We start from the raw sequence: 16,196 nt of genomic DNA, 5'->3' as shown, positions 1-16,196 counted from the left end.
ACCATTCAGCAAATCAAAGAACAAGTTATGAACCTCTTTCATAGACCTACTACATCGGCTCCCAATGATAATTTTGATGATGATGATGATTGTCTAGGAGCCACTCCCTAGCTAGTTTACATCTAGGACATTTATGCATTTTTTTTGTACATTTGAACATATTTTGAACCATGTTTTGAAAGACTTTATAAGTCTTTAAATTTTGATTTAGATACTTTTCAAATGTTATTTTAAGTTTCTTAGTTTTCATTGTGTACATTATTTATGTAATTGTGTGTTTGATTGGATTGAATAGTATACAGAAATTTGATTGAATTGAGTCAAAAAAATTGCAGAAAAAGCAACGGAAAGCGTGGTTTCGTCTGTCACTTTTCTGAATTTGCAGAAAATAAAATTTTCAAAAAAACGACGGACAGAAGAACCCTGTCCGTCACTTTTTTGGTATTTTCAAAAATTAAATTTCAAAAAAAGCGATGGACTTTGTGCATTATGGAAATAAAAAAAAAGGAAAATTAAAATAAAGTCATGGAGTCCGTCACTTTTGTTAAAAAAAATAAAAATAAAATTATTAGTTTGCAACGCAGTCCGTCGCTTTTAGAAAAGCGTCGAGCTAAAAAGCAACAGACGTGATTGCGTCACAATTGCCATCGCCTTTGGCCAAACAAGCAACGGACAGCGACACTTTTGTCAGTCTCTTTTTGGCAATTTTTTAGAGTAATGTTCATAGATCATAAATATTTCATTACTCCTTTGGTATTCTTGCAAATAATTATGTAAAAAGTACGAATTATGACAATTTACACTTGTGTGTCAGTATTATATGACTCATGCTTTGTTTCACTTGTGTACACATTGAAAGTAGTGATTATTTTTTGTCAGTATCATATGACAATTTACACTTGTGTCTCACTTAATATTTTCAATTCATCAATTTCGTGCTAAAAACAAACACATTGGAAGTAGTGATTATCAAACATACATCACCAATTTTGTCTTTTTTCATATGAAATTACTTTAAACATTTTCATATGTAGCTGAAAGAGACAATTTTTTTAATTATGAAAAATCAAAAAGATATTACTCTATGTATTCTTATTTATATTCACCAAATCAATTTCTACTTTACCATTTATATTCACCAAATTTAAAGTAATAATAAATTTTATGTTGATGAGTAATAAATTTTAAAAAGTAATGATGTGATTATAAATTGTATTTACATATAAAATAAATGGTTCGTATGTATAAATGTGGGGTTATTTTAACAAAATATAAACTTCTGAGTCAATTTTTGTATTTAAAAACCTTAAATTATGAGATTGAATTCTCATATCTTGATTTTTGAAGAATATGAAATTTCATGTCATCAGTGGCGGAGCTAGGAATTTCACAAAGAGTGTCCACAAATAACACAATAAAAGAAACACTTCCTCATTCCAATGAGGTGAAACCACTGGGCTATAATATCTTGTTGTGTTAAAAAGTGTTCAAAATATATTATTTAATCATTTTTTTATCGTTATATAAATAAAAATTAATTTAGATGTATTGTTATCTTATATATATGACATATATTATCCTTTGAAAGCGCACATAAAGTTATTCTATTTTAATTGATAATATGAGATTAAGAAGAAAATTTTATTTCCTACATTTTTATTTGTAAAAGTGATTTTAAAAGAATGAAAACAAATATAGAATTCTTTAATAATATTTTAATCAGGAAGAGATATGTTTAAAAAGAAACAAAATAATACATTTATTCAAAAAATTGAACTTTTGACTCATTTAGTAACTATAAGAGCATTTTTGGACAAAATATTGACTGCAAGGTAATTTTAAAACAAAAATATTAACGACAGAGATATTTTTGAGCTAAATATAAACAAAATACATTTTTGTTCATTTCAAGTTGTTTAATGACTTTTTTTACTCATTTTGTCTTTTTAAGGGCAAATTTGGCCATGTGATATGAAATAATGATATGATATCATTATATGAAATCATAAGATGTAGTTGAAGTTTTGTTTGAACATATAATATGAATTTTTTTGTGTTGTATATTTTTTCAAAACTATTTAAATAGCCTAATTGTTTATTCAATCTTATCAAACAAAAAAATTTATAAAATCGAATAATAAATTATTACAAAGCTATTTGTTTTCCACTTTATTGATTGTTTTATCTAATTTTAATTGATTAAACTTTAATTCAATAAAAAATTGAACACCAAACAAGGTTTTAACACTTTTCTATTGGTGGTTTTGGATCAAATGTATATTTTTTGAGATGATTTTGTGAAGAATTGAAGATGTTGAAAATTTGGGAGTTGTTTATGTTCTTCATACGTTGTTGGTGTTTTTAAAGAAAAAGAAGCTCAAAAAGTATACATTTGATCCAAAAACACCAACAAAAAAGTGTTAAACCTTGTTTGGTGAACACAAAGGCAGAGTCAAGATTAGGAGTTTGGGGTTCTAAATCAATATTTTTGGGGGTTCACAAATTACTATACATTATATTTATGTATATATAAGCTAGTTCGTCCGAAACCCCCCCCCCCTCCCCCCCACCTAACTCGGCCTCAAGCTTTTCTTTAACAACAATAACATAAATGAACATTTTCTAAAAGTTTGATAACATATTTGAGTCTTATCCCGATAATAGTATATGATATTTTTAGTAATGGTCAACTGCCAGATTTAATTGTTGTGGGGCAAACCACTACCCACTAGGTAGTAGGTAGTTGGTACTATCCACTTGCACTAATAATAATAAAATAATGCATCTTTTAGTTAAAAGCATGTCGACATACAAAAAAATTTCAAGTTTAACGTCCATTCTGTCTCTCAAATCTCAATTGTCATTTCATTTTCAACTATTGTAATGTCTTTCTACTCCTTTTATCAACAGTAAATTATTGTAAACAACCCCTTTCATGTCCTTTTTTTCATTTATCTTTTTGTTTTTCTCTCAAATTGGCGGGGTATGTTTTTTTTTTTTTTATAAAGATTTGGGAGTTAGTACGTTTTTCAATCATATGTTAATTTCTGGATAAATTAGAAGTGGATTTCTAATTTGTATTCAAATACAGATTTATGCTACAGTAAAATTGAATTGGTCAAATGCTCAAATCACATAATAATAGTGTATAAGAAATAGATTTTTGTTTGCTGGAGAGAAGTTGAAATGGAGAAGTTAAAGAAAGGAATATCGAGGCAATTCTCAACAGAGTTGTTTAGGAAGAGTGGAAAATTCAGTTTCAAGAGGCAGAGTTCATTGGATCCAAGGAGGAACAATTTGAGGTTTAGTTTTGGGAGGCAATCATCGCTTGATCCGCTTCGAAGGAGCCCTTCGATTGAAAATGCTGAGAGAACTGTGCCAGAGAATCTTGATTCGACGATGCAGCTGTTATTCATGGCGTGTAAAGGGGATGTGAAGGGAGTTCAGGACTTGTTGGATGAAGGTATTGATGTGAATAGCATTGATTTGGATGGAAGGACTGCTCTTCATATTGCTGCCTGTGAAGGTCATGTGGAAGTTGCCAAGCTATTGTTGAGTAGGAAGGCTAATATGAATGCTCGTGATCGGTGGGGTAGTACGGTATAAATCTTATTATTTTGATTCCTTTGATATTATTTTGAAAAAAAACATCTTTTTCCTTTTGTTCTTTGGTAACTTGTTGTAGGATGTATGTAGTGAAACTGTTGTTTTGAATTTCACACTGTAGTTTCGTGAACAGCGCAGGCAGGGCAGGTATGGAGTGGTTGATTGAGTTGCTTAATGTAGTTTTTAAGAAGGTAAATTTTCGTGAAGAATAAGGGTGACATCTAAAAATGCAACAATCATAGGGGTATCAAGGTGTTGAGACACAGTATGAAAGTTCGGGAGAGGGTGATGGAGATGTGGGTGAGGAGGGGCGTGTCTAGTTTCGAGAATAAGTTCAAATTTATGCCGAGACGCTCAACTATAGAAGCCATTCATTTTTTAAGAAGAGTGGTGGAGTAGCATAGGGAGATAAAAAAGAACTTACACATAATGTTGAACGACTTTGAAAAGGCCTATGACAAAGTCCCAAGAAGGTTCCGTAGAGATGCTAGGGGGATACAAGTTTACTTTTGGCATACATTAGCATGATCAAGGAAACATATGAATGGAGCCAAGATATGGGTAAGAGCCTGTTTGGTTCAGCTTAAAAGCTGGTCAAACTGACTTAAAAGCTGGTTTTTGACTTATTTAGCTGTTTGGCAATACTCAAAATAACTTATTTTAAGTTATAAAAAACTTATTTTAAGCCAAAAGTTAAAAACTGGGGTAGGGGTGCTTTTTTTTTTTTTAGCTTATAAGCTGTTTTAAATTGACCACTTTTTTATCTTTTTGCCCTTAATATTTTTATACAATCTCCAAATTACCCACATAACCCTAACATCTCTTTCTTTCATTTTTCCCTTTTCACGTTCGGCATAGCAACTTCAGCACTTTTATCCAAACGCATAACTGCTTATTTTAAAAATAAGTTTCAGCACTTTCAAAAGTACTTTTTTAAAGCTGCTTTTATTAAGCCCATCCAAACGGGCCCTAAGACCGGTGGGAGGAGACTCACAAAACTACTAGTTATGATGGGGTTGAATCAGGGATTAATTCTTCGCTCATTTTTATTTGCCTTGGTGTTAGATGAATTGACCTTGCCAATCCAAGGTGAGCTGTCATGGTTATGTTATTTGCAGATGACATAGTTCTGACTGACGAGACTCGTAAAAGAGTTAGCAGTAAGTTGGACATGTGGACACAGACCTTGGATTCTAAAAAAATTTAGGCTGGGCAGAACCAAAACAGAATACTTTCGGTGCAACTTGAGGCTATGCGAACGTAAGGCTTGATACAAATGCAGTCCCAAAGAGAGTTTCAAGTATCTTGGGTCTATTACACTAGGAGATGGATAGAATGACGATGATGCCACACACCGTACTGGTATTGGGTGGGTGAAATGGAGGATTGCATCAGGAGTCTTGTGTTATAAGAAGGTGCCTCCAAACTTAAAAGACAAACTCTACAGGGTAGTGGTTGGACCTACTATATTGTATGAGGTGGATTGTTGACCAGTCAAAAAATCTCACTATTAGAAAATGAGTGAGGATGCTAAGATGGATATATGCTCATACTAGAAGTGATAGGATTAGAAATGGAGATCCACAGGACAAGTAGGATTGGCCTTGGTGGAGGACAAGATTTGGAAAGCAAAATTGAGATGATTTGGGCTATGAAGAGGAGATGCACATATGCTCCAGTACGTAAGTGTGAGGGGTTGACTATGGATGGTTTCAGAAGAGATTGATGTAGGCCGAAGAAGTATTGGAACGAGGTGATCAGACATGATATGATGTAGTTTCAGCTTACCGTGGACATGTCGTTAAATAGGAGGTTGTGGAGGAGATGGATTAGGGTGGAAAACTAGTAGCTAGTAGAGCATTGTCTCGCTTATCTTTCCTTGCTAGTTGTTGTAGTATTACTCAAGGACTTCTTGTCCTTCGATGTCTGTTACTACCTGTTGTTTTTGCACTTCGATTATCATATTATTTTGTTGTAGTTACCATTCTTTTTTCAGCATACCTTTGACATGCTCTCTATAATAATTTTCATGACTTTTTTACTGTCCGATGCTCTTCTTGGAGAAAATATTTACATCCTGCTTGTTATTCTTATGATGAACATGATTCTGTACAAGCATTTCCTTCTCACATACAATCAGATTTAGGTCCTTGAATGTGCAAAATGCTGTCATAAACTATGGACAAGAAGCAATTTATGAGTCTGGCTTTAGTAGTAATGAATATCTAAATGTAAATCTTGATGTTGTATGCTCTCCGATCGCATTAGCTTAAGTAACTATGGTGCTTCTTTTTCTTTTTCTCTCCCTAAATGCACTATTTTCTTTGTCTATTCCTTCTATATTCCACATAAATGGCCTGGCTTTTCTACATCAAATAAAGAAGGGAAAATGCACAAGTACCCCGTCAACCTATGCCCGAAATCCCAGAGACACATTTATACTATACTAAGGTCCTATTACCCCCTGATCTTATTTTATAAGTGATTTTCTACCTCTTTTCGGTCGACGTGGGACTATCTTGAAAAAAAAGTCAACCAGCGTTAGACCCACAAAATAGTGTCACGTAGGCCGAAAAGGGGTAGAAAATTAGTAATAAAATAAGTACAGGGGTAATAGGACCTTAGTATAGTATAAGTGTGTCTCTGAAATTTCGAGCATAGGTTGAGGGGTACTTGTGCATTATCCCAATAAAGAAAAGAAAAAGAAATTGATGTTGTTTAAGTTAATTTTTGAATTAATGTAATTTCATCGAAAAAATTAATTGAAATATAATGATAATTATAGATTAAGGTTCTAAACTGTGTATTTCAGCAGAAAATGTTTAAAGCTTTTTCCGTTATCTTCAAACTTTGACTATTATAAGAGGCTGTGACAGGCAGCAGCTGATGCCAAACATTATGGTAATGCTGAAGTTTACGAAATGTTGAAGGCCCGTGGAGCCAAAGTCCCGGTAAGTGGGTAGGAAGTCCTAACTAGCCTGAGGTTCCTTATGTTCTGACACTCATAGATGTATCTGTTATGTGGGTAGAAAGTCGGAAAGACGCCAATGGCTGTAGCAAATCCACGAGAAGTTCCAGAATATGAACTAAACCCTCTGGAGCTTCAAATCCGCAAAAGTGATGGAATCTCAAAGGCAAGTGTTCTATGTTTTGTTAATCAGCACTGTGATGTTTCAATTATGGTTGAGTGATGAAAGCACAATCGGCCTTAAATTGAAATACTTACCTTCCGCTTTAACCATTGTATTTCTTTCTTAGCTTCCTGAATGAAGCCTGAGAAACCAGGCTCACTTTGATTTCATGTGATGCTTTTGGGTGCCTAAAATTTTTGAATGTATCCCAAGAATTTGTCTATAATTTTCCTTTTTAACTTTTGACAGGGTTCATATCAAGTTGCCAAATGGAATGGAACGAAAGTTTCGGTAAAAATACTTGACAAGGATAGCTATAAAGATCCTGAAAGCATGTATGTTTTAGCTGCTCTGCAACTCTCATTTCACATGTGATGCTTATTGGCTTTTGTATCATGAGGGGCCTCGTATCAAAATGTTCATTAGATTATGCGATCTACAAGCAAAGCCCCTTCTGACAATTTAATATGGACTTTGTTTGGGTCCTCTGACCTGCTTAAAGTCTGTTTGAATGTGGCCCTTCCTTGGTTTACTTAAGCAGATGATTAATAGTTTTTCCTTCTTAACAAGTATTGTTCGAAATATATGGGTCCATAAATTAGACTTTGGATTTAATATCTAACTTCGCGTTGTTTTTACGATTGCACGCAGAAATGCTTTCAAACATGAATTAACTTTGCTAGAAAAAGTGCGGCATCCAAATGTAGTTCAGTTTGTTGGAGCAGTTACACAAAATATACCGATGATGATAGTGTCAGAGTATCAGCCAAGGGTAGGCTCTGTCAATCTCTCCACACTGCCTATCACACAACAATGTAGCTTGTTCACCTTTTCTTTAATCAATTCAACTTATGTTAATATTCCTTATTGTAATGGACACTCAACATTGGTTAAAAATTTAGCTAGCGTAGGCAATAGATTCAACTTCTTTGTTGTAGAGATCTTGATGCTTATGGATTTTTTGTATGTTGTTGGTCTCAATTCTTACCTTAGCATTGCAATTATGACATTTGGCATTAAATGCTTTGCAATTTTTCAGGGTGATCTAGGTAGCTATCTTCAGAAAAAGGGACGTATATCTCCTTCTAAGGCGCTTAAATATGCTCTTGATGTTGCTAGGCAAGTCGTTCTTTGTCATAAAAGTGAAATGATCTGTCATTCGGCAATTCCTCTACTCTTTGGTGACTTGTGATTGTTTCCGTTACTTCTTTTATCTGAACATATCTATGTTGTTTGATTTTCAGGGGTATGAACTACCTTCACGAGTGCAAACCAGACCCAATTATACATTGCAATCTAAATCCAAAGTAAGACAACTATATGCTTTAGTACTCTAATGCTGTTAACTGATCATTTTGACGGTTCTCATTGGGATTTCCTATTGTTTTTAATATTCGGAATTTGGTAAGGTGCCAGAAATATTTTGCTTGACGATGGAGATCACCTGAAAGTTGCTGGATTTGGTCTTATTAAATTGTCAAAAATTTCACCTGACAAAGCAAAGTTGGTGCAGCCGGAGGGTTTTTACCGTTCAAGTAAGTTTTTCAAACTTTGAGTATATGAACACTAGATCATAATATTTCCTACGCTGAAAGAAATCATTCTCGTGTGGTAGTAATTTTTGATAGATCAGAAACTTCTGGTGATAGAGTTGGAGTACATTGTATGCTTATTGCATGAAAGAATTCACCTTTACGTGTTTATGTTTATTACTTTACTCATTTGATTTTCACTTGTAGGTCCCTATGTAGCACCTGAGATTTATAAAGATGAAATATTTGGCCGGAATGCGGACATATATTCATTTGGCATTTTACTCTATGAGGTATGATTTCTTTTTGTCAGATACTTCAATTAATGCTGTAGCTTAATTCAAAAATAGTGTAGATCGACTTCTTGATTTCCCATTTAGGTGCAATACTTTTTTTTGAAACTGGTAAATGTGTATTCCTCTGCATTGAGGACATGCTGGACACCATCAAAAAGTGTTAGATAAGAAAAACAAAAAACAAATAGAAAAAGAAATACTTACGGAGATAATAAATCTACAAAATGATGTATATGCTGTAAAACCTACTTCTTTTCACCAAAAGTAGAAAGATACTATACAATTCCATTTAAATTTCAGGGCAATACTTTTTTACGATACTTGGATGATCTTATCTTCTTAATATGCAATTCTGTCCTCTATTTATTCTGTTATCGGCCTATCAGCATTCTAGAAGCAAGAATGGTTTATGGCTCTTCTCTTCAGCTCTTCACAATTTATTTTACTTTGTTGGGCTCAGATGCTGGAGGGAACACCACCTTTTAATACCAAGTCTCCTGAAGAGACTGCCAGGTTGATGTGCTTAGAAGGCCAGAGACCAGTATTCAAATCGAAATCCAAATATCCTCCAGAGCTTAGAGAGTAAGTCCAGCCATTATCATGTTTGTCATCATTCCTTGCGGGTGTAATCACATGTTGTGCAGTTCATATGCGCTTATATATTAGCTACATATTTTGTCAGTTTAGCATGATGTTCTATTCTTTACTGCCAGCCATTGAGGTGCATCGTGAATTCTTTTTGAAAGGCCTCAGAGATGATTTCCATTCTGCTGCTTTGGTTTTATTTCTTAATAATACATGTATGTTTTCAATTTCTTCAGCTATAGGTTTTTTCTTGGCTTGTGATTTAGTACAAACTTTAGCCATGTGAAACTCAACTTGCATGTTGTTAAGCTCATGTCATTTCCTACAATTTCTAGTACCCTTTTTGTCGGATTCTTCTAGACCTTGAGTATTTAATGCTCATCTTTTGATGTTCATCTCTAAAGGCAGCCTGTAAGAATCCGGCATTACCAGGGTCCAGGGAAGGGCTGGCCCCAAGGTTGTGATGAGACGAGCTACCTAAATGCAAGCATTAGTGGCTGCTTACGGCTCGAGCCCATGATCTACAGGCCACACCGAGACTTTTTTGTATGCATGACCTCATTTATGCTCAACTTATGATTTCCGTAATAAGCTTTTCATAAATGACATTCGGTAATTGGAGTATACTCCAGATGAGTGTACCACCTCCAGGCCCTTCAGACAGGACTAGATGACTCTCCCAGTGCACCATTACCTTATTAGCTTGCATTCAATATCAATACTTGTGTTCCCTCTTGACTTCTGCTCAATGTATTGTATTTCTAGGTTGATTGAAGAATGTTGGGATCCAGAAGCTTTTGTCCGGCCAACATTTTCTGAGGTCATTGTGCGGATGAATAAAATATTTGCTAACTCCTTCAAACAAGGATGGTTGAAAGATACTTTTAAACTTCCTTGGTAATGATTCTACTGCACTATTCATCGTCTATTCTAGAAATTCAACATTTGTTTAATTATTATGAAGAAAAAGTGCCTTCTCCTTAGCTCAATATCAACTACATTTGATGGGCCAGTAAACATATTTTACAAGATCGATTTGCCATTGCAAGATGAATTTACAAGTTTATCAAGTTTGGTCTATGTCTGCTAATGCAACAGATTCTTGGTGCAGGTTGTAAGTGTACATGAAAGTGTCAAGAACATGGACAATAATTGGAGTCAATGGAGTTTATCAGCGGAAGATTCATGTGGAGCTTTCAATTTATGATAAACCTAATAGGCAAACTTGTATCACAAGATTCCTTGAAAGCTTTATATTGTTGTTAAACCTAATAAAAGGCAGATTTGCAGGGTGTATGAGATGGGATTACAATTAAATGTTGGCTTCATAGTAAGTTTGAACTCCACTATATGTCATGTGAAGTTTGTTTATTATATCTATAGTTTTTGAACCAAATGTATTTCGTCATACAAGGGGAAAACAAAAGGGTTATATAATAAAGGACTGGATATCATATACATTACTTTATTGAAATAGTGCTTATTGTAAGTGAATTTTTATTTCGTTAAAACTTAAATGTGGATCCCACAAAATTGCCACATGGAAGACACCATCTCTCAAAATCTTCTTTCTTCTGCTGCATTTTTCAATTGGTTCATTCTTCTCTCCGTTACTTTCTTCTTCAATCTCATTTGAACCAAATTTACCAAAAAAATAATTTGGAACACAAAAATCTCTTCAAATTTCAAATAATATTTTAAGATGTGTATATTTTCCACCTTTATCCATTCTATTTTCACCATTTAGGAGTCGTTTGGTAGGCTGTATTAATTAAAATAGTTCTTGGATTAAAATTTAATTCATCCAATATAATGTTAGGTAGCAATTTCAACTCAAACCCACCTAACACATGGATACCTTAATACACCATATGTGGTCTTATCTAATACCAAGGATACCTAGGGATTACTAATACCATGTTAAATAAGCCTTGGATAAGGCAACAAAATGACTGAACTTCCCCCCTCGATTTTTTTATACTCTTCAGAATTGTAAATAAACACAGGATGAACCATGTGAATTGTTTTCCAGCCTCCTTCTCTTGATACCATAAGTTAGTTCCATTGATTTTGAATTTAATTTTAAATTCGACATGCCAAAATGGTGGTACCCAAATAGGCTGGGCGGAAACTAACCAAGGAAGGGCTCGAATTCGTGCAATGCGTTATGTAAACAAAGTGTCACGAAGTATTTCTATTGGAAAAATTAAGAAGGAAGCTGCTCGAATTCTTGCCAGTTTTTCAAAGAAAAAGTTGTGACCGTTGAAATTTTTTAAATAGTTTGTTATCAATCTTTTACCAATTATTATGCGTATTTTTTTTAGGTTAATTTCGGAGTTATTTTTTTGTTGGCTAGGCTGCTCTTTGGGACATTGTAGAGATTTCTACTTGGTACTATAAATATTTATTTACTAAAAAATTTATGTTTCTTCATTTTTGCCCAATGATCACAACGTTTTAAATTATTCTCAGGTAATTTTGTCTTGTGTTTAGTTATTAACATAAACTATATTCATGTTAAATGTGTTGTTTTATTATTTGACATATGAAGGTGTTGTGGATCTGGATTCAATCTTTTGCATTTTGTCTAGCCTTCTACATTTGCTCATAGCACTTATCTTGTATGACTTCAATTCCAAATTCTCTATAACAATTCATTTCTCGAAATAGTCATATTTGAGAAAATAGGATAATGTGATGAGTAATATTGACCAATGAAATGCATTGTAGCTCACCAATGGAATGAATATGAAAATATGTCATAATGCTATATGTAAAATAAAAATCACAATATTTGTAAGGGTATAATTGGAAATAAGCTTCATGTAGAATCTTAAGCCATACACAAGATTAGGTTGGAAATAATGAACCAAACACTTGATAAAAAATAATCCCAACATTACTAATACCTGCATTGCTAATCCCTGCGTTGCTAATCTCTGCATTACTAATCCCTGCATTATCACTCTTTCTACCAAACAACCCCTTAATGTTAACATCAGAACAAAAAATAAATACACTAAAAAATTTAGTCTTAAAAAGGGCAAAATAATATTCTTCGCATAGATTCTTTCACAAAAAAGAATAGTTATTCAAAACTTGATAACAGTTGGCTTGTGGAGATCTCTTAAGAGGAGGAATGAACTAGTCCCGAACCATCGAGAGCGGGTCACTGCGTGCCAGACCGATGTCGCCCAGTCGATGCGCACACACCATGTTTGATGCATGCAGGCTTTGGACATGTTGTAAACAAAATTAGTAAATGTCCATTATACCCCTCTTATGCATATAAAAGGCACTGTAACCTATATGAAAAATACACCAAAATAAGGAAGATAAAAGTTTCATATTTTATCTCTCTACTACATTCTTCTCTTGTTAATTGTTATTAGTTTAATTTTAGTACTTAGTCTTTATTTCATAACCCGTTATCAGCACGAGACTCTGTCATCTCAAAGTTTGAAGACTAAATTTGAAGGCTAAGGTATTATTTTTTGTTCTTCTTTATTATGGCTAATCATGCTAAACTTGAGTTCTTTGACCTTCATAGTTCGGGCAAGAACTACCTTTCATGGGTACTGGATGCTGAAATCCATTTGGATGCTATGGGTCTTGGAGACACCATTAAAATTGAAAATATTTATACGTGTGCTATAACGTTGTAATTGCTTGATTGTATTACAGTAGTGGGGTAGCTGCGTGATCCTACCAGTACACGGGGGTTGTGTACTGATTTTGCACTTGCTCTTATTTTTGTTGAGTACAGGGCACCTTTATGTGACTATTGTCAGACCTCACTAAGGAGATCAGTGATTGCTTCGAGTTCAAGGGTGAGACACATTGTTCAGGCTGCCATGGAATTCTCTTTAGTCTATGTCCACCACTTTCTGACATAGACCTTGCTTTAATTATTTGATAGTTTGTTAGCAATCTCTTGTTAGATATGAATATCGTTATAGTTTTGGTACATTGACTTTCAGATTCTAGGTTTATCTTCCGCATTGTTAGTTAGTTTTTAGTTCTTTATTTAGTAGTGGAACCTTGCCTTTAGTTATTTAACTTGATTATGTAACTTAAATACCTTAGTTTTAGTTTCTTACTTTAGTTAGTTGTTAGTAGTGGTTCACCCACCAAGTTGTAGAATGGGTGCCAATCACGACGGTGCGGGTCGTGAAAAAGTTGGCATCAAAGAGGTTGTGGAGGTAGGAAATGGTAACAGAGGTAGAGGTAACGCGCAACCATGCAGGGAGGAGCTCGTGTTGATGATAGAGATCAATGTTAAACCTTTCGGGGCAAGAATGAGGCAGAGACGTCTGATGCAGTGATCACAAGTACTATTCTTATAAGCGATCGAATGGTTATTGTATTATTTGATCTGAGTTCCTTCTTATGTGTCTGTGAGATTAGACTCTAATTTTGAGATACTGTTTGATATCCTTGATGATCATAGACATGTTTCTACCCCGGTTGGCGAGTCAGTCATAGTCACCCATGTATATCGTGCTTGCTCTATTTTGTTTATGGGATTTCAGACTTGGACTGATTTAGTGAATTTTGATATGACTGACTTCAACATAATATTGGGCATGACTTGGTTTTCTCCCTACTATGATGTTCTTAAATGTAATACTAAGTCTGTGACTCTAGATATCTCGAGAAGGGAAAAATTAGAGTGAGAAGGGGTGTACAAGCCTAAGAAAGTTAAGATTATATCCTCCATCCGGGCTAGTAAATAAGTAAAGCAAGGTTGTTTAGATTATTTGGCTCATGTTAGGGATGTTGAGATGGAGGCTCCATCCGTTAGGTCTATTCCGGTGGTGTCCGAATTGAATAAAGTTTCCAAATGATTTGCCGGCATGCCTCCGATAGAGACATAGATTTTTGTATTGACTTAGAGTCTGGTACGCGCCCCATTTCTATCCCTTCATATCGAATGGTTATGACGGAGTTGAGAGAACTTAAGTCTCAAATCCAGTAGCTTCTTGACAAAGGCTTTATTCGACATAGTACTTTCTCATGGGGTACTTCTGTTTTATTGTTAGGAAAAAGGATGGTAGCATGAGGATGTGCATAGATTACTGGCAACTAAATAAGGTGACTATTCAGAATAAGTATCCCTAGCCTAGGATAAAATGATATTTTTGACCAATTACAAGGTGCAATGGTCTTCTCTAAGATTTATTTAAGATCCGGGTACTATCAATTTAAGATTAGGCATGAAAGCCAAGACAACATTTATGACTCGTTATGGGCACTATGAATTTTTGGTTATGTCGTTTGGGTTAACTAATGCGCCTGCAAATTTCACGATCTTGATGAATGGAGTATTAAAGCCCTTTCTTGACTCTTTTGTGATAGTTATTATAGATGACATTTTGGTGTTCGAAAAGTGAAGAAGAGCATGCTAAGCATCTTCGTACAATTTTGGGTATCCTTAGAAAGCAAAAGTTTCATGCAAAATTTTCCAAGTGTGAATTTTGGCTGAAGTCGGTTACATTTTTGGGGCATGTGGTGTCAAAATAAGGTGTAAGGGTAGATACCCAAAAGGTCGAAGCGGTTGAGAATTGGGTATGACCTAGTTCGGTGATGGAAGTTAGGAGTTTTGTGGGACTTGCTAGTTACTATCGTCATATTGTTAGGAATTTTGCTTCAATTGCTACCCACTTGACCAATCTGACCAAAAAGGAGGTTGGTTTAAATCCGTAGATGTAAAACCTTTGGGGGTTGACTTAGTGAAGAACGCTCAAGATAAGGTGAGGAGCATTCAAGCTAAACTTCTAGCCGCGTAGAGTAGACAAAAGAAGTACGCGGATCAGAAGGTGGAGACATGGAATTCCAGATGGGCAAGAATGTTCTTCTCAGGGTATCACCCATGAAGAGGGTGATGAGATTTGGTAAGAGGATTAAGTTTAGTCCTCGCTATATTTATCCCTTTGAGATTCTTGAACGTGTAGGGCCGGTGGCATATAGATTAGTGCTACCTCCAAATTTGTTCGGTGGACATTCCGTATTTTATGTGTCTATGTTGAAGAGATATCACGAGGATAGTGACTATATCATTAAGTGGAACTCAATAGTTCTAAACAAGTACCTCCAATATGAGGAGAAACCGCTTGTTGTTCTTGATTGTGATGTTCGGAAGTTCAGGACCAAAGAGATTAAGTCCATGAAAGTTCAATGGAAGCATCTTCTAGTTGAGGAAGCTACTTGGGAGACCGAGAAGGATATGTGACACAAGTATCTGCAATTGTACGCTAAATTAGGTACTACATTGTTCCTTTTCTATCCTACCATTCCTTAGTTTATCGCTCGGGGATGAGTGATGGGTAAATTGGTATCTATTGTAACGATCAGTTTCGTCGTTATAAAAATGCCAACGCGGAAAGTCATGGTTGGAAAAACTTTTTCATAGTATTAGGATTTTCCTAACCTTGTCCAGATTTGTAAAAGTTTAGATTCATAAAAGTGTAAGGAAATATGGTAGAAATCGGTGGAGTAAAAGTTGATTTGATTATATAATCAGTTACATAACTCATTAAGGAATACGTACGACCTTATAGAATTGAATTTGGATAAGTGGATCATTGAAAATCGATCTTAGCATTAACGACACTTACTGAACGTAGTGAGTTAAGAGTATGTTGCAAAAATGGAGAAGTGGAATTCCCTTTAAGAAATCACTACCTCGCTTAGTGCCGCTGCAATGGGATTCTTGCTGCTACAGCAGGATAGGTAGCGCTGTAGCGTGCGAGGTGGAGATGGAATTAAAGGATTTGGGATTTTTTCGAGGAAAGCTCACTGACTCACTTTGTGCAGTTGCAACGGGATTAGTGCCATTGCACCGACGGTGCTACAGCGGGATAGGTGCTGCTGTAGCGGGATGACGGGTTTTTAAGTCATAAATAAAACCCTTAGACGACCTTATTTTGTATTTTTTGAACTTTTGAGTTAAGAGACCACCCCTGGGTTATTCCAACTCGTTTTCCACCATTCTTGAAGCTAGAGGTAAGCTTTTCACTCCTGAATTCATTTTTCGATTCGTAAAA

The 16,196-nt window shown here is 34.9% G+C and overlaps 2 protein-coding genes across 4 annotated transcripts; both read left to right on the top strand.

Annotated features, from left to right (window-relative positions):
* The first annotated feature begins 2,820 nt into the window (after nt 1–2,820).
* LOC107005229 (integrin-linked protein kinase 1-like) lies at nt 2,821–10,613 on the top strand. 3 transcript variants are annotated; one of them, XM_027913719.1, is made up of 12 exons: nt 2,821–3,600; nt 6,483–6,557; nt 6,636–6,740; nt 6,987–7,072; nt 7,389–7,509; nt 7,777–7,856; nt 7,982–8,044; nt 8,154–8,272; nt 8,477–8,562; nt 9,026–9,147; nt 9,555–9,696; nt 9,916–10,047. In XM_027913719.1, exons 1-12 carry the CDS (start codon nt 3,187–3,189, stop codon nt 9,922–9,924), a joined length of 1,422 nt encoding a protein of 473 aa, XP_027769520.1. In that variant the 5' UTR covers nt 2,821–3,186; the 3' UTR covers nt 9,925–10,047. The 3 variants fall into 3 exon arrangements, with proteins under 3 accessions (XP_027769520.1, XP_015059252.1, XP_015059251.1); XM_015203765.2 differs by lacking the exon at nt 9,555–9,696 and adding an exon at nt 10,262–10,613 and having other exon boundaries at nt 2,825–3,600; XM_015203766.2 differs by lacking the exon at nt 9,555–9,696 and having other exon boundaries at nt 2,824–3,600; nt 9,916–10,051.
* A 4,364-nt stretch (nt 10,614–14,977) lies between these two features.
* LOC107006093 lies at nt 14,978–15,382 on the top strand. The gene has a single exon (XM_015204734.1). It carries the CDS (start codon nt 14,978–14,980, stop codon nt 15,380–15,382), a length of 405 nt encoding a protein of 134 aa, XP_015060220.1.
* Nucleotides 15,383–16,196: the final 814 nt, after the last annotated feature.

Source organism: Solanum pennellii, chromosome 12 (assembly GCF_001406875.1).
Source record: "Solanum pennellii chromosome 12, SPENNV200".
NCBI classification, from domain to species: Eukaryota; Viridiplantae; Streptophyta; class Magnoliopsida; order Solanales; family Solanaceae; genus Solanum; species Solanum pennellii.
Note: the sequence above shows the minus strand (reverse complement) of the source record. Positions and strands in the feature narration are given on the sequence as shown.

Coding starts and splice junctions, on each gene's coding strand:
- LOC107006093 (XM_015204734.1), top strand. CDS start 14,978: ATGGAATTCCAGATGGGCAAGAATGTTCTTCTCAGGGTATCACCCATG.
- LOC107005229 (XM_027913719.1), top strand. CDS start 3,187: ATGGAGAAGTTAAAGAAAGGAATATCGAGGCAATTCTCAACAGAGTTG. Junction 7,073..7,388: donor TATAAAGATCCTGAAAGCAT/GTATGTTTTAGC, acceptor GATTGCACGCAG/AAATGCTTTCAAACATGAAT. Junction 7,857..7,981: donor TATGCTCTTGATGTTGCTAG/GCAAGTCGTTCT, acceptor TTTGATTTTCAG/GGGTATGAACTACCTTCACG.